The sequence below is a fragment of the Crocodylus siamensis genome, chromosome 8 (assembly GCF_052110815.1).
Source record: "Crocodylus siamensis isolate JL-2025a chromosome 8, ASM5211081v1, whole genome shotgun sequence".
Classification (NCBI taxonomy): Eukaryota; Metazoa; Chordata; order Crocodylia; family Crocodylidae; genus Crocodylus; species Crocodylus siamensis.
The window spans coordinates 16,366,699-16,386,295 of NC_143402.1; the positions used below are offsets into that span (position 1 = coordinate 16,366,699).

At 46.3% G+C, this 19,597-nt stretch overlaps 1 protein-coding gene across 2 annotated transcripts in view; it reads right to left on the minus strand.

The window, feature by feature from the left end:
• The window catches only part of DCX (doublecortin), a 127,605-nt gene that overhangs the window by 27,255 nt on the left and 80,753 nt on the right, over positions 1-19,597 (minus strand). Inside the window, exons 4-5 of one of the 2 annotated variants that reach the window (XM_090059853.1) lie at positions 13,354-13,456; positions 8,103-8,240 (exon numbers count right to left, since the gene is read on the minus strand). In XM_090059853.1, the coding sequence (XP_089915979.1) occupies positions 8,103-8,240; positions 13,354-13,456 (241 nt within the window). The remainder of the gene's footprint in view (positions 1-8,102; positions 8,241-13,353; positions 13,457-19,597) is intronic. The other variant, XM_090059854.1, reaches the window with a different exon arrangement.

Below are 19,597 nucleotides of genomic sequence, written 5' to 3' on the forward strand. Positions count from 1 at the left end.
AAAAACAATACTTTCTCCTCTGTACTCCACAGCTAAAATACAGCTCTGCCAGCTCCTTCACTACCTTAAGAGCAATATATTAAGAAAGCCTATTGCCTGATTTTGATGTTATTCACATTGGCTTCATGATGGTTTAAATCCTTTGGGTCACAGCATGCATTCATCTTCCTTTCCTGTCACCTTTGCATCTCCCCTGCTCTTGAGCTGACCACGATGCATCTGAGTAATGGTCTAATTCAAAACCCTCTTGGGATTGCTCACCTTGCACGGGCAGGTAAAAATCCTTTGCAAACTTCTTTTTGCCAAACACATAATAGCTAGAGCACACTGTCCTAGGGCCATGTCTGCTCATATCCATACTTCCTCCAACATGCTCCCCGAGTCAGGAGAGGAAGGGTCTACTGTACAACACTCATCAACCATAAGAAGGGTGTTTTGTGGGTACACTTTCATCCCTCCTTTGTACCCTGTCTATCCTGCTCCAAGCCATTTCATATCACAAAGTGGCACCAGTTAGCTTCACAGAAACATAGGGCTTCAAGGGCCCTGAGGTAGGATTAAATGTATCTGCACCATTCCTAACAGATGCATGTCTAACCTTTTCTTAGAAACGTCCAGTGATAGGGATTTAATGACATCTTTAGAAACCTGCTCCAATTTAACTATCTTTACAATTACAATTCTTCCCTACTAGTCTCCAACTTAAATCTCTTTTACTGTGAAATTAAACTGATCACTTCAGGCAATGACACAAGTGACATGGCTGCAGAGTGCTTTAAAAGGGCCCGATCCTGTGACAACCTGAACCCTCATGTAAGGGGGCACCTTCACCAACTTCTGTCAGTGCACACCGGGAGCAGGGCTGGGCTGATGCAGTCTGTGCCCTTCTTGTCCTATCCTCAATGGAAGTGGAGAACAATTGATCACTGTCCCCTTTATAATAATCTACTATATACTTGAAGTCTGATATAATATCCAGCTTCAGTTCCTTCTGTTCCTCATAAGCTGCATTTGCTAAACCATTTCTTGCTTGTTAAAACTCTTCTGGGTTCTCTCTAATTCATCTGTGTCTGTCTGGTAGAGCAGTGTGGTTCAAATCTAGGCCCAGCAGTCCAGCTGAGGACTCACTAGTGCCCAGCAGAATAGTTATCTCCCACCATGTGTTACTGAGGGACTTTGTTGGTATGTCTCAGAGGAGGACATTTGCCTTTTTCTGCAACAGCATCACACTGTTGACCCATGTGCAGCTTGTGGTTTATGCATTGCTCCCAAGCTATAATGATCTCAATGAAATCCAAATCAGGGCCTGGGATTATAGTTAGATGGGCTTTTAGGTAAAGCCCTGAGTCATAGAGAAGTAGGGCTGCAAGGGACCTCCAGAGGTCATCTAGTCCAACTTCCTGCCTGAGGCAGGATCAGCCCTATCTAAACCATTCACCCCTAAGCAAATCATAATAAGTTATGATTCCTTCTTTGCTCCCACTTTCTCCAGGGGGAGCTAAATTGTTGAGGCATATTCTGGTGTGCAGCTCTGGAGCTTGGGGGATACATGTTTCACTCTACCCATGCCATACTTAATGGCTCTTAGAGGGAAGCAGCAGCCCCAGTGCCTGGAACAACAATCCAGGAGACCGTGTGGAGGATGGAGGTGAAAAGGCAAAAAGAGATTCTAAGGAAGCACATTTTGAACTAGCTGGATCTCAGCACATTTGATTGTATTTAATCACGTTGCGAAGACCTATTTGAGAATCCATCAATGGAGGAGATCCGAACTCAGAATCAAGAGAGGGAATCAAGCTGCGCTTTGGGGAGGGGGGCACTGGATCCAAACAGAATGACGGAGGCATCACCGAGAAGCTGAAAACACAAGGACTCCAGCAGAGGTAGGAAGGAAAGGCAGGAACCCCAAGGGTGACACAGTTTGCTCTCACTGGATTCATCCAGACAAGTGAGCACATGCCTGTTGTGGTGTCTCAAAGCAGTTGAGGATGCCACAAAAGACACACTAAGAATGAAATAATTGTTCCCTGTGCTGCATATTTGCAGTGCAGACTCTAAATTTGATACTGGGAAATCCTGGAAATTTGATACCGGGTATATATATTAATATATATGTTAATCATGGAAGACCACAGATTTTTGGGGTATTTTAAAGAGTAAATTTTGGATTTTTTATCAGAGAATTAGCAATTTTTAAACAGGGAACACTAGGATCCCTGCTGGTGAGACAAGTGGCAGGACTCAAACAGAGGAGCCTGCCCAGGGCTGGCACTGGGGACCCAGCTGAAGGGTAAATGAGGTGGCTGACCTCCTGGCCATTTGATGGCTATTACGCTACTCAATCAGAACAGCAAGATTTATGAAGTCTGATGAATAAAGAGATGAAAGGACAATGCCAAGAAAACAGTGTTCAGCTGTTCTTGGGGACTGGCTAACTCATTTTTGGAGGACAGCTTGAAGAAGGGTGGGTTAGGATGCCTTGAGAGAACTGAGACATTCATGCTGGATCCATGACCTGTCCAGACAGAAAGTAGGTGAGCTTTCTGAAGACACACTGCAGCAAAAAGCAGCACATGAAAACAAGCCCTGTTCTCCCTCCAAGACCAGTTAGCTGCAGCTGTGAGCTGGTACTATCAGCACCGCTGCCCTTCTGTGCACAGGCCCCTTTGTCCTGATGTTTGCTTTGAATGACAGGTGTTTAATTCAAGGATTTCTTCTCTCTCCTCATTAATTGTGGTTATTTTGGGATGGGATCTGATTGTGTGCATATTTGGGTGGGACTCTGCCAGGGTTGCTATAATAACGACTTTCAAAGAATAATTGGTACATTTCAATTTGCATCAAGCTGGCAGTTGGTGTAATTAAGTGGCTGAGACATAGCCCCCTTTTAAATATTTCCTTAACCATTAACATATTTATTACATGGATTAGATTTCCCTTTGTATCCTGGCTTCATTCTGGAGCTGTCCCAAAATGGCCCCTTGGCTCCACAATCAAGGATGACGTGCTGTGCACTTTCAGGTAGATTCAGATGTCAACCAGCGTGCTGAAAAAACAATGCCATCCTCCCTGTGGACCTCAGATGAAGCTGGTACTCCAGGGCATGGAGTTCACAGGATGTCATTGCTCACTAGCAAGGTAAGCAAGCAGAGGGGAGCAATGGGAAAAAAATAAAGGGAGAGGACCTGAAATGAGTGACCACCGAACCCTGCAAGACAAACAGCAGCATCTGCGAGAACAGGTTGTGCTGGGATCTACAAGCAGTGCTGGTTGCTGTAGCTGCTGCGAAGGCTGGGAGTGCTGCAGGAATGCTGCACCTTTTCATTTACCTGCTTACTGTGACAATTTACTGCAACAGCAATAAATGGATTCATGATAAACTGGCTATGGGACAGGCTCAAGGGATTGCTCTGGTCAATAGTTAAAAAAAAAAAGAATTAAGTTCAGCTTGGCTTCTTCTTTTGAGTATGGGGGAGAAACAGTGAAGGAAGGCAATGGATGGTAAAGCCAATTAGGCCCTCCTGCATGAAGATCTGAACAAGATGGACTGGGAGAAAAGGAAAAGGCACAATTGAGTAAGGAGACCATGTATACTCACTCCTGCACTGGGATATTCCTACTTTGTATTCTGTCAGCCTGAGACCCATTAGTTTTGGTTTCTGTTGGGATTAGACACCAAACAGTGGAAAAGCAAAAATCACCTCTATATTTTTTCTGCAAAGCAGCTTTTCCATTTGTGCACTACAGAGTGCTGAACAGATACAGATATTACTGCCCCCAGTGATCAGGACCTGAAAGCGCATGAAGCTCATGTGATGTGCCCAAGGTCACAGAATGAGTCAGTGGAAGAGACAGGAATACAACTCAAGGTCTCCAGACTCCCCACACTGCATGGCAGCTCCTCTTCTGTACAAAGGTCTCTCTAAAGTTTGGAAGTAGGAAATATTTTATTTATGCTGATGTGTAAAAATCAAGTGTTTCTGGGATCCAACAGTAGGAGAAGAGGATGCAGCATTTTCACGTTATCAAACCTGCATCATCAGAACAGCACAAACCATCTGTCTTGAAGCAGTTCTCTCTTTTCGTGTGCTATAACAGAAACCCATTTCCTTTTGTCCACCTCTGTTGACAGCATTAGTCTTCTTGTTGATGAATGAGGCATAGTACTGCACACAGAATTGCCTTAAGGCTCACACTGTCTGCACTGATGATGTGTACACTCAGGGCAACCCTCTTGACTAATGTCCAGATTGGAATCCACTACTACATACCCATGCATTCAGATCCTTACTGTTGATGAACAAAGTGTAATTTTCCCATCTGGTCTTACATAAAAACAGAACAATTAGGATGAGAAACAAGAAAATACTATTCTAGTTTATATTACAGGTTTCCCTTAATTTATGTGGGGTTTTTATATGCAAATTCACTCTTATGCGATGAGCATATTTAGACCCATAATTCATTATATGCGAGGTAAATTCACTGTTATGTGATCAGCATAGATGCGCCCCCCGCCCAAGCAGGTAAGTCTGTGGGTGGAGGGGAAATGGCCGTGGCCCCACTCAGCCCAGCCCCGGCTGCAATGGCTCCCAGGAGCGGCCAGGCCCAGTCTGCACTGTGCTCCGCCTCTCCCCCAGGTCCTGGGCTGCGCTGTGCCATGGTGCAGAAAGCTGGTGTCGGCTGCTCCCAGGGCTGCTCCAGCATGGGCTGGGGTGAGCGCAGACAAGCAGAGCTCCGGCCAATGTGGGGCGCAGCACTCGCCCCAGCCCCGGCTGGAGTGGCCCCAGGGGGCAGCTAACACCAGCTGCCTGCACCAGGGCACAGCGCAGCCCAGAAGCGGAGGTGAGTGGGGACAGGCGGAGCACAGTGCAGCCCAGCAGCTGCCGGCAGCTGGCGCCAGCTGCTCCCAGAGCCGCCGCAGACAGGGAGTGCTGCTCTGTTCCCTCTGCTTTGCTGCCTTGTGAAGCCCTGGGAGTGGCACCCCCTTCCCCACCCCTTCCCTAGTCCCAGCCTCCCTCCCTCCCTCACCTCCATGGGAACCTATCCCTCTTCGTTACACTGTAAAGTGGGTTCGCTTTATGCGACTTTGATTTATGCACCGCTCTCCAGGAACGCAGGCACAGCATAAATCGAGGGAAACCTGTATACAGGTCCTTATACTATCCTCCTCCTCATCACTATAATGTCATTGTAATGATTAGTGCCCAGACAATGTTTGTGTGGACAGCTTTAGGGTCAATCCAGGGCTAATGGACATGACACTGGTGCTAAGAGATTATGCTGAAGAGTTTGAATATACTAGAATCTGGGAAACTTTACCTTCTGGGAAAAAGAATCATAATGGAAAGGAAGGAAAAGGAAACCACTTGTATAAGAAGGTGCTCTAATAAGTTGCAAAAAAAATTGTCTGACTTGAAGCACAGATTCCTTCTGCATCCTTCTTCAAATAACATACGAGAGATTTGACTAAAAATAGGTCAAATAATCTTCTGTTAATTAGGAACTTATTCAGCATTGCTTGTCTCTTGCAATTCGATGTCATTGAAATCCAGGAAAACCTATCAATTGCTTATGCAAATAGGCTCTTCCCCCTCAAGGACTGCATGCATAAATGTAATCCATGGTCTCCTGCTGCTAGCTGTAACTCCAGTAATGACCACTGACATTGCTATATCCAGAAATGATAAACAGTTATAACAATCCTTCATACAGCGTGACAAAGCAAACACTGGATATGTACTGAACGTAGTAAGAGAATGCCAGATTCACTTCTTTGTTCAGAATGAATCACTCAATGAACACAATAATGCAGAAAGCAGGGCAGGGCAGAGTGGCACCTTAAAAACTAACTGATTCAGAGAAGCGTAAGCTTTAGTATTTCATCAGATTTTGGTTACAAAAACTTCTGATAGCATGTGATGAAGTAAGCTTCTGCTTATGAAAGCTTATGCCTTTCTGAATCAGTTAGTCTATAAGGCCACCCTACCCTGCTTTCCACCTAACTTCAGACTAATATAGCTAGCTGCTTCTCTAGGAACACAATAGTTATCATAGCTATATCATACTGGAGTCTGTCCATGTAGTCTAAAATTTTGCTTCTGGAAGTGTAACTATTAACACCTGATGCTTATGAGGAAGATTTAAGAGACATCTCATAATACATTCTGGGCCTAATTCCAAACAGAATGAAATCAATGGAAGTTATTCCATTGAAAACAAGCTCTGGATCCATGCCTTCAATACAGGATCCAGGCAGTTATTGGGAGAGCCAGGGATTACAAGGTGCTATGATGTCTATATAAGCTATTTAGGCTACACCAGATCTGAGTTTGAGAAATGAATGGAATAATGAAGGAAAGTCTACAATGATCATCTATCAAAGACTGAATTTGATGCATACCATTGGCATTGACCAATTTATTTAACTAAATCTTTTCAGCCTTTTAAGAACATCATGGGATCCCAATAAATGTTCTGCTTCTGAAGAGAAACATTTTAAAATCAATTATAAGACTTCCGCTTTCAAAGAACCTTTCCCAAGGTCACTTAGGGTCATTTCTCCATTTTCATATATTGAATTACAAGGTAAAAATGGGGCGGGAGAAGGAAAGACATTTCTGGTCAGATGCTCTCTGGGGGTACAAAGTCTCCCTGCTCCTCCTCATCCCTTTGGGTACTTCCAATTTAAGATGGGCAAGTATTCTGGAACCTGCTCTGTTACCTGGCCCTTCAGGGGGTTTGGGCACTTCAATGAGGAACCATTTCTGGGGCTCCCTAGGAAGAATCGTTCTGACAGATGACATGAACATCATGGAGCCTATTGTTGCTGTGATAGGATTCCACCAATCAAATACCATAGGTTTGCACAGAGCATTCCCTATGCGCTCATCACAGGTATGTGAGCAGATGCTAGACACATTCTCATTTTCCACTGTGGATGGAGGGGGGCATGCATTTCCTCCCCTTATATATGAAGAGCAAATGCAGCAAATGGAAATAACTATTTTCTCTATTTCCACTACTGTCTGGGTGTCTCAATGTCATTTTAAATGAGCCTATGACAAGCTGTCCCCAATGGGCAAAGTTCTTGGCCTTCATTAAATAGGATTCAGGCAGGAATGTGTCTTGATTATACAATAAATAACACTTACCTTGCATGAGAAGTCATTTTGAACCAAACTAATCTAATGGAAAACCATGCCTCATTTGACACAAATGGAATGAACATTAGCTCTCTCTACATAGGTTCACCATCTGATATGTGCTTCTTTTCCTCTCCCATTTTGTTAGATCTATAGGCTGTTGGACTGCAACACAGCTCCAGGGTCACTACAGTCAGACCTCTGCTATGCCAAGCAACCCTTTCATACAATCCCACTCAGAAATTTATCACACTTCATCTTACAGGTTGGGTTTTTTGCCTTGACTACTGGAAGGATTACAGGATTTCACCCTTCTGATGGTTAGAAACTGCTTAAACTTATTCAGGGCCATCCTCAGCCCATTTATTTTTGTACCAACAACATGGTAGCTTAGCATAAATAGTTATTCTCCCTCCTGACACTTACTCTTTTGATGTATTTATAGAAAGCAATCCCATGCCCATTCAGACTTCTTCCAGTCTCCTCTTGTTGACTAAGCTCTCCATTGCCTCGTGATCCTGGTAGCTCACTCTGCACCTGTTCCAGTTTGGGTTCAGCTTTTTTGCACATGCATGGCTAGAACTGTATCTATCTATATGCAGATAAGGTCTTAACTGGGTCTTGTACTGCTTCCCCTATCTCTACCAGGAATAACTTGCCTGATGCATCTCAGAACTCTCTGGGATAGTTTGCTTTATCTATTTCAGCCTGTAAGCTTTGGAATAGACAATATCCCCCCCAAGAGCTTATACAACAAGGCCTTCGGTGCTGTTGTGATCGTCAGAATTTTTTATCATTCAAATAAACAAAAGCGTCACCACTGAAAGTATAGAAATGTTTATCAGAAATGCCTGGCACACAGGGAAATGCACAAAGCCGCTGTCTCCAAAGATGCATGGCATTTTCTGCTCCCTCTGGACAGAGTCAATATTCACTCACCAGAAAACAATCACTCACCATCCTGTTGGTTACCTGAATCGGCTGGAGACTTGCTCCGGCGCATAGGGGCAGGGCTCTTTGCTGAGCTCTTCTGTGGTGTTGGGGACGACTTGCTGCCTGCAGCAGTTGAAGGGCTCCCTTTCATTACTCGGCACTCTAGTAAAGCAAATGGCAATCAGAGTTAGTCATCTTAATGGCCTTCTACATGCGGTGGGTTTAACTGATAGGAAACACCTCAAGACTCAGGTATCTACGGCATGATTTAACTAAAGAACTAAAACACTCAGAGATAACATAGTGCTATATAGTCTCAAAGTCCTGTCCAGAGTCTTCTGCTTCTGGGCAGTTGGTACTTCCATGTGGGGCGCAGGGCACCAGAGTGGAGACTCCCTCCAGGGGAGAAAAGCATCAAAATCCAACTGAGCTCACCTAAGAGAGTCTCTTGCTCTCTCAGTGTGGCCTGCAAGGGAATTGCACTTCTGCACTAATACTCCAGGTGGATTTACTGCCAGTGGAAACCCAGAGCCTTGGTTTTACTGGTCTCTAGCAGCCCATTAAATAATCAACACATTAATCTCCATGGCATAATGACAATGGTCAATGTACACCAGGGAAAAATTAGAATAAAGACCAGTTAATCCACCTCCTGCCCAGCTGAGGCAAGGGGAAAGGGTGATACAATGCAGCCCATGCTAATGAGGACATGTGCAGTAAGGACAATGGCTGAAATGCACTGAGGTGTGGAAAGCTGGCACAAGGCTCCCTGCACTACTTAAGTCCCACTTATAGCTTTGCATTAAATACTTTAAGTAGGGTCTGGGCCATCTGCACCAAGGAGCGTTTCTCCCCGCTTGAACAAACCACTTTCAGTGATGTCTCCAAGCCACAGTCTGCTGGGAGTTGCACCATGTGCAGGGAAGAAGAGTCTTACAAAAACATTTCTCGTCTCCTGTGCACTTGTTCTTTGCTGAGCAATTTATCTCTTGGACTGATGCTCTTAGGCAGATAAGGTGCTAACAGCCCAATGATTTCCTTAAAAAAAAATATATATATATACACACACACTTAGGACAGGAGAAAATGAAGCAGACTCCACTGAAGCTGCTGAAAGAAGTAGGAATGCTGCAAGGTTCACTGAATTATAAGTTCCAGCATCCCAAATCTTGAATACACGGGTTCCTTGAATGGAGAGATTACTGGAGGGAGGCTTACTTTCCCCATTTTTGAAGGTATTAATTTAACCCACTTTGAGGGAAGAACAATAAGAAGGGGGTTTCCCTCTCTTCTATACTGATTAGATCCACCTTATAGTGATTACAGGGGCTGTACAGCTCCCTTTTACAGTTTGTCTTTCCAGGGAAAAGCTCAGCTCAGCTAGCACGGGTTTTGATCTGACGCTCCCTGGACTGGATCCCCTAAGGGAAAATGAAGCAAGGCATAACATACAGCAGGCAAATGATTGGTCCATTGAAAACAAGTGCACGCTCGCGTTCTCTCTCATTGTAACTGTTCAAAGTTTTTTCCCCTGGCTTGAAATGAGGCTGCCAGCTTCATTCCTTTTTTGTTCCAGACTGTGCTAAAGAGTTTGCTATTGGGTCACGGAGTATGAGAACAAAAGAAAATTATTCCATTCTTCCACTGCCCTGTGCTCTAGGGAAAATGCATGGGGCTAAATTAGAATGAGAAAGGAGACGACTCTCTTTGCTGTGTAGTGCCAAACAATGGATAAAATAGTGAACACTGTACATCAGACTCAGGAAAAATGTCATGTTTGCTAAAGAATGAAGTATTTTATGGATGCTTTGATGGATGTGTTGAGTGGGGGCTGATACTCTGGGCTCATCTGATGTATGCATCCTTTTTCATCCCATGGATGCACCATGCTGGGCAGTGCTGTGCTCCAACCTACTAAACCACCTGCTGCGTGGTGCATGCCAGAGTGGTAGCAGTAGAATTAGGTTTGCAGAGCACTGCACCTGGGCTCATTACCTCAGTCTCTCAACGATCTAATTAGAGCTCGCTGCACTAAGATGGCTACAATATTTCAAGTGTCCACAGAAGAGGAGAGTGCTTCATCAGGGTGCTGCTGGGTACAGTAGTTGGACATGCCCAAGCAGAGGGAAGGATGCAAGGCCTGCCAGCATTTCCCTATGATTCATAGATTATAGAGTCAGAAGGGACCCAATGGATCATCGTGTCTGACCCCCTGCCCCTGGCAGGAAAGAGGACCGAGGTCAGAGGACCCCAGCCAGGTGACTGTCAAGCCTCCTCTTGAAGACCTCCAAGTTAGGCGATAGTATCACTTCTCTTGGCAGCCCGTTCCAGACTCTGACCACCCTTATTGTAAAAAAAGTGTTCCTAACGTCTAACTTAAATCTAACCTCTACTACATTGCACCCATTATTTCTAGTTACTCCCTGACTGGTAAAGGAAATAATGTGGTCCCTCTTACGACACCACGCGCAAATCGTGGGTCAGAGCTCCGTAGGTAACTGATTTTTCTGTTTAGAGACTAAACTACAAGAGAGGAAAAGTAATTTTTTTCTTTTGAATCAAAAAAGGAATTCTGTGTTTCCTCTTAAAACAACTGTTAGTAAAAGTGAGGCAAATTTCTAAAGGAAACATTATTCCAAATTAAAAACTCAAAACATTTCATCGAAAAACTGGTCAATGCTTTATTTTGCCTTTTGCAGAGTGTTTTACTGAAAAGAGCCTCCATGGTTTTGTCAAATGTTTTGTTGGCTCAAAACTGATTTTTCTGGGCAAAAAAGAAAGATGCTTCCAATACATTTCACCCAGTTTTACCATTGGTGAATTTTGATCTATTAAAGGCCACCATTGTGTGTACCTAGACAGAGACACCCAGAAACGGTGAGTAAACTCCTGACCCCATTGAAGTCAGTGGCAAAACTCCTATCGATTTCAAAGCAGCCAGGGTTTCCAGAGTTTTTAATAAGCTGGCTCTGAAACTGCCTCTTGTGGCCTAAGGTGATGCTGCCAAGATCAGAGGGGATAAAAGAGACAGGGAAAGCTAATCCTGGAAGAGCGCAAGAGCTCAGCAATAGGAAACACAAGAATGAACTTCTGAGGAGAATTCAGGAGGAAAAAGATGACAAAAAACATTTCTTGTGCTATTTCTCATCTTGTCTCCTAGTCTCCCATCAGACAGGACCTGACAGCCAGCGATCCGAGCACATGTCTTCCGAATGGGCAGGCAGAAGTGCCCGTGACAGAAGAGATCTGAACAAGTGACATTCATCTGCAAGACCTCAGGAAACACAAAGATCCTCCCCCACAACCCCAGTCACTGTGTTGTGCGATGTGCAACGCGGAAATAGGTGCTGAAGAGTGGGCAGATACAGAAAGCAAATGGACCTTCATCTCTTTGGGAGAGGTGCTGAGCATCTGCAGCCCTTGTTATTAATATCAATGGCAGCAGCGAGTGCTCACAGCCTCTGGAAGCCAGACCAGGGTTATTTTTGTTAAAAGACGGCCAAGCTGGAAAAATGTGCGGCATCCATGGGCGTAGACACACAAATCTAGGCTTCCTGTTAAGCTGCTCTGCTAGGACTTCATCCAAACTGTTTTACAGTATGGAAACTCCCCCAGAGCTTGAACTGCGTGATATTAAAATATAAACAAAGTTCAGGTTACAGACACACTGAAGCTGAACAAGGGATTCTTTTCTGCTCTGCAAAGCTTCAGTGTAATTTTGGAAGCTGTTTTTGAGACACCAAGACCTCCACAGCATTTAAACAGTTATGCAGGTCAAAAATACTAGAGCCAAGTAAAATCTGGCTCCGGACAGGGAGGTCAGAGCTCCTTTACACTGTCACTGTTATCAAACACAAAGTATTGTTTGGATTTTTGCACTGCATTGGGTTGGTGGCATAGAAGAGTACATAACTGATGAACACAGGAGAGTTAAGTACCTTGCGCGTTTGAGGAAGCAGGGAACTGCAAGTTTAGGAACCACATTTTCTGCCACTGTAAATGGACACTAGCAGACAAATAAGCCCTAGATGCCTATAGTCACTAGATAACTGCTGGCACCTACCAAATTTCTAGTGAATCTCTACAATTAAGCTATCGGTGTTCTTTGCTAGTAGAGATTTCAGGCTGTCATTTATCATAGAGACATGCAGGCCTATAAATGCATTGCTGCGGTTGGACTGGAGACACACAGTGGTGATGTCATCCAAAAAAGGGATGACATCATCTATTTTTTTCCCCACTGGGTTTCAACACTTAGGCATTTTCTTCAACCCATACAAGCATATAGTGGTGTATGGCATTTTCTATGAAAACTCTCCTTGCTCCCATTTTATAGACACACTACCTATTTCAAGTACAAGAGTGACAATTACTGGGTGTCAATTTTCATGCTTATTACTCAGGAAAAATGAGACATCTGGACATAACAGTGAGGACACTGGCTAACAGATTTTGTTGCTTGTCAATTAGTATAAAATGTTGGCATATGTAATGAGTAGTATACCTATTCTGCCTTGTGGCAAATAAGTCAGTATTCATCAGATTACAATATTCACTGACTGTTCAATAAACCAGAAGGAACCTGAATTACACATGCTAAATCTTTTTTTTTTTTAACATACATACTTACATTCAGGCAGTCCTCAGACTTATGACACACTTGGTTCCTGAAAACCATGTCTTAAGTCAAAACATCATAACTCAGAACTGATTTTCCCATAGGAAACAATGTTATAAATGAGGGATTGGTTCCTGAACCAAGGCCCGATACCCTATTTTCACCAAAAATACCCCAGAATTTTGTACTCAATCAATTATAGATGAGTAATATAGCTGCATTCATGTATTTATATTGTAAATGGCAATCATATTGATTTGGAAGGACTTCCTTGAGGTGATTTTGCCGGATTTTTTGAAGAGATCTTGGCTGGAGTCTTCTCAGGAGTCTTGGCTGCAGGGTTTTCTGGAGTCTCGTCTGCTTTCTTAAAGAAAGCGCCAACAAAGTTTGGACAGATGTTCTCCAGGAAGACGAGCAATGCAGCGAACTTGTTCGCTGGCGTGGTCTGGCGTCGGATCAAGCATTGTAAAGTCAGAACTGATGCCAGAAAGTAGAAACAGGGTGTCACTTTATAAATGTTGTAAGTGCACAATGTACTTGAAATGCTGTAAGTCGGGGACTGCCTGTACATATAATATTTGTGGGCCTTTCTCCAAAACATGCAACCTGATGGGAATCAAAGGTAAAACACAGAATGAAGAACATGTTGAACATTACCGCTTTCATCCAGAGAAAAATCATCCTGCGCATAGCGGAATTTTTCTGGACCGCAGGCAATAAACACATCATCATCCCCAAAGAAATCGTGGAGACAGGTCACCTACGGAAAGAGCAGAGTCATTCATTTTATTTTTAATTGGCAACATTCCTATCTGCTGCAATTTTAATTTACACACAAGGCAACCCTTTCGCTCTTCGATGTCTGCGCTGCTTTGACATTGCACAGCACACTGAGTATTCCAGGCGGATCAAGCACAAAAGCGCAATTTGGTGGGGGGGAAGAGGGCAAAAAAGAACCATGTTGCAAAATACAGTGATGTGTGACCTTTCTGATCTATGCACGTGTTGACAAGCTAGATTCCTCATCATCTTGATACAGATGCTGTTAGGCTACTTGTAAAGTGCAGGTGTGGCCCTTAAAGGTCATGGGCCAGAATGTGATATCATTACTCATGCCTCCAAGAGAGCCTTCCAAGAAGCAAGAGAGCACATGAAGGGTAAGGTGCTACCCAGCAGAGCACAGATCGTGGAATGCCACAGTAAACACGGGAAATTGTGGCCGTGAGGTTGGGAAATGGTTGTAAATGCTGAGAGCTTAAGTGGGACATAGAGGCACAGACAGAAGAAGAGGATAAATGAGCCAGGCACTGGCCCAGAGGCATCACAGGATGTGCCTCATAGCTCCCAGGCATGCAGATGGCACATTCTGGCCATTGTGAAGGGTAGCGAGTAGGTAGGAGACAGCATAGGTTAGCTGCACCCTCTTTCAAGGAGCCAGGCATCCCCTGGGCAAGGGGAACGGGGCACAGAGGTGGAACGTCTGCCGGCCTGTCTGCAGGTCACACAAGGGAAGGGAATGCTATTTAGACTCTCACCTGCACCGAGTGTCAGCATGCAGTACAGTCTGAATGAGAGCAGCAAATCTGCTCCAGGACAAGGTGCATCTGAGAAAGTACTGTTTCTCCCTGTGACTTAATCTTTCCATAACACTTCATTCAATAGGGAGAGGAAAAGCTAGACCTTACAGGGGAAAGATGGGCAGCATGCGACAGGCAGACAGTAATGAAAGGTTGTGGAAAGACATTGCAAAGGAGTCTGGGAGTTCTGTGCTGCAACCCATCCACAGATTAGTGCAGAAGGGTCTCGGCTGGCTGAATACACTCCCTACTTATCTCTGATTGTGCTCAGAGTTTGCTGGCATTGAGGAGGACGAGACAGACAGGAATGTCTGAGATGGACAGCAGGAAGAGTCTGGTTTATTATAACTTTGGATAGTTCCTCTCTCTACTTCACTTTCCTAAATGGGTGGAAATAAGCATCTTACAGCCTAATGTGCTCCAGACTCTCGCCTTGCTTTGTTGGAGCCATATGGAGCCAAGATGGAATGGAAGCAATGCACGGCCTGCAGGGCCACAAATACACTCCATCAAGGACACCGGCATCTGGGCGCAGTTTTGTACCTACTCTGGGGGTGGGGGGCGCTTGAATTAGAGAGCTTTAATTAGAGTGACTCCAAGACTCCAGCATCCACACACTTCAAAGTGGCGGTGGGGGCACTTGAACTAAAGCTCATTCAACAAGCTTTAGTTCAGACGCCCCTGCCGCCATTTTGAAGTGCAGGGATGATGATCCAAGAGATGCTGGAGTCTGCTGGAGCACAGTAATTACCACGCTCCAGCAGACTTGATTAATTGAGTCTGCTCTGCCGCACAGTAATCACAGCGTGTCAGAGCAGTGTCTCAGCATGTGTACAAGCACCCGGAAATTGTGGAAATGTCAGACTCCAGGGCAGGCAACCCTCGCTGTTCTGCTCCTTTCCCACCAAAATGCCCTGTGAGGTAGGGAGCGTGAAGCAGAGTGGCACATAGAAATAACCCTTGATTCTTCTGATTGGCAGGTAAGCGAGAGTCCCACCAGTATTTTTGTGATGCCTGAAGTGACGTTACATAAGTTGTGCAGAAAATCAAGCTCTGCTCTGCTGGTTGGCTCCCAAATTAGTACAAGAAAAAGTGCAGAAGCCACGAAAAATGAGCAAACCCAAGGCTCCAAAAAGGATGCCACTGGCCAAGTGGGCAGGTTCTGGGAGCAATGTCTTGGGGGCATGTCTAGTTTCAGGATGGACTATGCTCTACATGGGCAGGAAGGTGAATCAGATTGGCTGCTGCCCAGTCTTTGGCCTCCTTTCCTATGTCACAGGAGGTAAATGATTGGCCTGACCGAGATAAAAGATGATGGTATAAAATGACCATAGACCAGAGATCGGAAAAGTTTTTGGCCAGAGTGCCAAAATCACCCCAACCTCTACCCGTGCCTCAACATGGCGTGCCAGAGATGGGGGAGCCGCAAGGGTCCCAATCCTCATTTCTGGTGGTGGCTGCATGTGTGCCTCCAGACAGGCGGTGGGGGTGGAACCAGGGTTGCGCTGCCCCAGCCCCTTCCCCGCCATGCGTTGTGAGCTGCATGTGCACCCACCACCGCCACGGAGCCAGTGCCAGGGCTCCAGAGCCCAGTGCAGCTGTTTGCAGCCATCCCAGGCTCTGGGCAGCTGTAGCAGGTCACTGAAAGGCTGAAAACAGCTGTGCTGTGCTCCGCAGCCCTGGCACCGGCTCCGTGGTGGCGGCAGCTGCACACGTGCCTCTGGGTGGACAGTGGGGGAAGGAGCCAGTGTTGTGTGGCCCCAGGTCCCTTTCTGGCCACGTGCCTACAGGCGCACGCACAGCTGCCGCAGCCACAGAACTGGTGCCAGGGCTGCAGAGCCCCATGCAGCTGTTTGCAGCCTCCTGGCTCCAGCTGGGTCTGGCTCTGGGCATGGCTGGCAGAAACTGCCCAGAGTCCAGGTCGGCTGTGGTGTGCCGAGGAAAATGGCCTCGCGTGCCATGCTCTGGCACATGTGCCAGGGTCTGCCAGTCCCTGCCATAGACTGCCTTCTTCCCTACTAGCTAAATAAGATGGGAGGTTATTCCTAGTCCTGGTGTAGGTTTTCCCTCCTGGAGCCTCCAATAGTGTTACAGTGGGACCGAGAGAAGCATTTTGCCTCACTAAGGGATGCTGATTCCTGAAGCTCCCTCACAGGAGAAGAATATTCACTGTGCTTCCCTGTAAGAGATAAAGCATGTGCTCACCTCCACAGCTGACCAGCACTGTGGGCCTGGTTCTCCCTTCTGTCTTCCCTGTATGAGTGGCTTGTGTAGCAGCAGGCATTATCAAGAAGAGCCTGTGCTTGGTAGAGCATGGGAAATGCAACTGTTACTGGCTTCTGTGCTGGAAATAATGGGAGAGGAAGCTATCTGCACACTCAGTCTCTTCACCCTAAGGGCACCCACCCTCATCATTCACACTTTGGCTCTGGATGCAATGAAGGAATGGACGGTTTCTAACTAAAGTGAATGATGTCACCATATTATCCCTGAGTTATGTGCTCAGAACACAAGCCCAGCAATTTCACAGAAGATCCTAAGGATATGGGTGGCTCCATTCATGGCAATAGGAACATCGGAAAAGTTCTGTGACTCTGAAAGACTACCCATTCCTGCACTAGGTGGAAATACCAAGGTCCTTGACACCTGGTAATAACCTTATTCTTTCTACGTAACAGTCATGATATGGGCATAGTTAGCTTATAATCAGGTGATCTCAACAGCATTTGCTTCATTATTCCTCACCCACATTCCTGTCTCTTTTTGGAGACAAACAGAGGTTATGGCTTGCTCTTCAAGACACCAGCTATGCTTCCCTCTATGCTGTGCAGCACTTAGTAGGGTGGGGCCCAATCCCAATCTGTCTCCTGATGCTACCTGAAGTATGAATAAGTAGCAGTAATGCTCTTCAGGAAGGATGCTGTCTTCTGCCATCCCCACTGTACCTACAGTTGTGACAACATAACTACACCGTGACAGTGAAATAATGGATGTGATTACCCAGTAACAGCAAGATAACTACATTCATGGCGACTCCAGTGGTAATTACACAGTGACACATGGTAATGCTCCTGTGTGATTTCTTAGAAACTGCAATTAATCCGAGTCATCATTTTGCAACAACCAGAAGAATATGTCCATGAGTGTGTTTCGGAGAGAGTTACACACTCAGACCTGCTATTGTGATCTGTTTGCCTGACCTAGCAGCATATCAACAGCTTCTACTCTGAGGCCCACTCTTACACCTTTATACAATGCTTGGAAAATGCAGATGAAGTGCTAAATAATACTGCAATTGTTCTGGAGAGGAAAATGTTGGTTGGGAAGTTCTGAGAGATCCTATCACAACTGCAGAGAAATGGTGGGGAGAACACGCTAAGGATGGACTTGCTCATTAGGGGCACCTATACAGGCATCCAATGCCTGCTCTGACTCGATTAATCGAGTCTGCTAGAGTCTGCTAATTAGCACGCTCCAGCAGCCTCGGCATCATGCCGATTCAGTATCCCTGTGCTTCAAAATGGTAGCACTAGAAAGTGAGCTTTGAAGTGCCCCCACTGCCATATTGAATTTATGAGAAGCTGAGGGTGCTTTAATTAGATTGGCTTCTGAGAGCTGCTTTAATTAAAGTGTCCTCCCCTTCCCCCACAAACCCTGGAGAATGTATAAAGACAGTCAAAAGGATTAGGGCCCCTTTAAGAGACACAAAGGCATCTCTGCTCCCACTGCTTTTCTTTCATGCTGGAAAGTTATTGAATGGATGCTCTGACTAAACTAATCTGAACTTGCTAGCCATGGGTAAGGAGCGCAGAAGCAGGGAAGGAACAACTGTTCCAGTTGAGGATTGCTCCAGCACAGTAGTCTGTATTCAGATCAGCCTGAAGTAGCAACCAGCAGCCTCCCAGAAAGTGGGTGAGTCATGAAGATACCTCTATTTCCATTTTTCATCAACATTACCCGACTAATTCTCATTCACATTTTCAGTGGCTTTTACAAGAAGGCTTTAGATGGGCAGGTGATGGCCACTGCTTTGGCCTGGTGGTGGTTAGATGATGATGTCTTTGTGGTTGGTGTGTACATTTAATGTAATAGAAAATATCCTTCAGGTCCTAGCAGCATACAACACAGATGCACTGTGCAGAGCCAATTCAGGGTGTGTTAGTTCACTCAAGGAATTTTTAAGCTCTGAGATGAAGGGCAGCACAGATGTTTTTGCTACTGAATGCCTTCCAACCCTCTGCCCTCATCATAACATCCCAACATTCAACACAAAGTATAATAGAAAACTAACAATATACATGAATTTAGAGACCTTGATTATGTCTAAGCAAGATAGAGAATTGTCTATCCCGTGCAGCCCCTCCCTTACTAAGTCAGCTTGCGTTGTACTTTTGGGGGTTTTTAAACAGTAATTTACTATTATAGATTCTTTATAAAGGTGTAATAATGTGATCAATAGGAGGAAGGATGGATAGACAGTGTGAGGGGGCCAGGACCCCTAGGGGCCAGGGTCGAGCAGGGAACCCCGGAGTTCCGCCCAACTTCCGGGGCCTGACCCGGAAGTTTGGCCGGGAGCTTAACGTTTCCTGGAACTCGGATCGGGCCGGAGAGGGACTGGCCCGGGAGAATAAAAGGAGCCCACCTACCCCAAGCAGGGGAGGACGGAGGCTCCAGCCGGAGCCTGCCCTGGGAGCTGCAGAGCCGGGAGCTGCGGAGCCGGGAGCCACGTGGTGGGAGCCGGTGGCAGTGAAGCCGGGAGCTGCGAAGCTGGGAGCAGTGAAGCCGGGAGCTGCGGAGCCGGGAGCCACGCGGCAGGAGCCGGCGGCAGCGAAGCCGGGAGCTGCGGAGCCAGGAGCCACGCGGCAGGAGCCGGCGGCAGCGGCCCGGGGAGCTGCGGAGCCCAGGACCGCCCCGCAGGAGCCAGCGGGGCAGGGAGCTGTGGGGCCCGAGGCAGCAGCGACCCTCGACGAGCCAAAGGTAACAAGAGGCCCAGCGGCTGCCGTGCCAGAGGAAACTGGGAAGGGAGGCTTGGACAGAGGGACTCTTCTGGCGGCTGCAGGCCGCTTGGCTGTGGAAGAAGACCCGCGGGCAGGGAGGCAATCCTCGTAGCCCCCCCCCGGGTCTATAGAGACAATCCATAGGGGTAAGGACACCCCAGAGCTAGAGGAGCAATCGGCACCAGGGTAGGCTAGGTGCTGTAAGGACTCCTGGAGAGGGTCCGGCAGTGCGAGGGTGCCCCCCCCCCCCCCCCACTGCAGGACTAGGACACAGACAAGGGAGCCCCTAACGGAGGCTAACCCCGGAGGACCGGGCGAGGGTGTAGG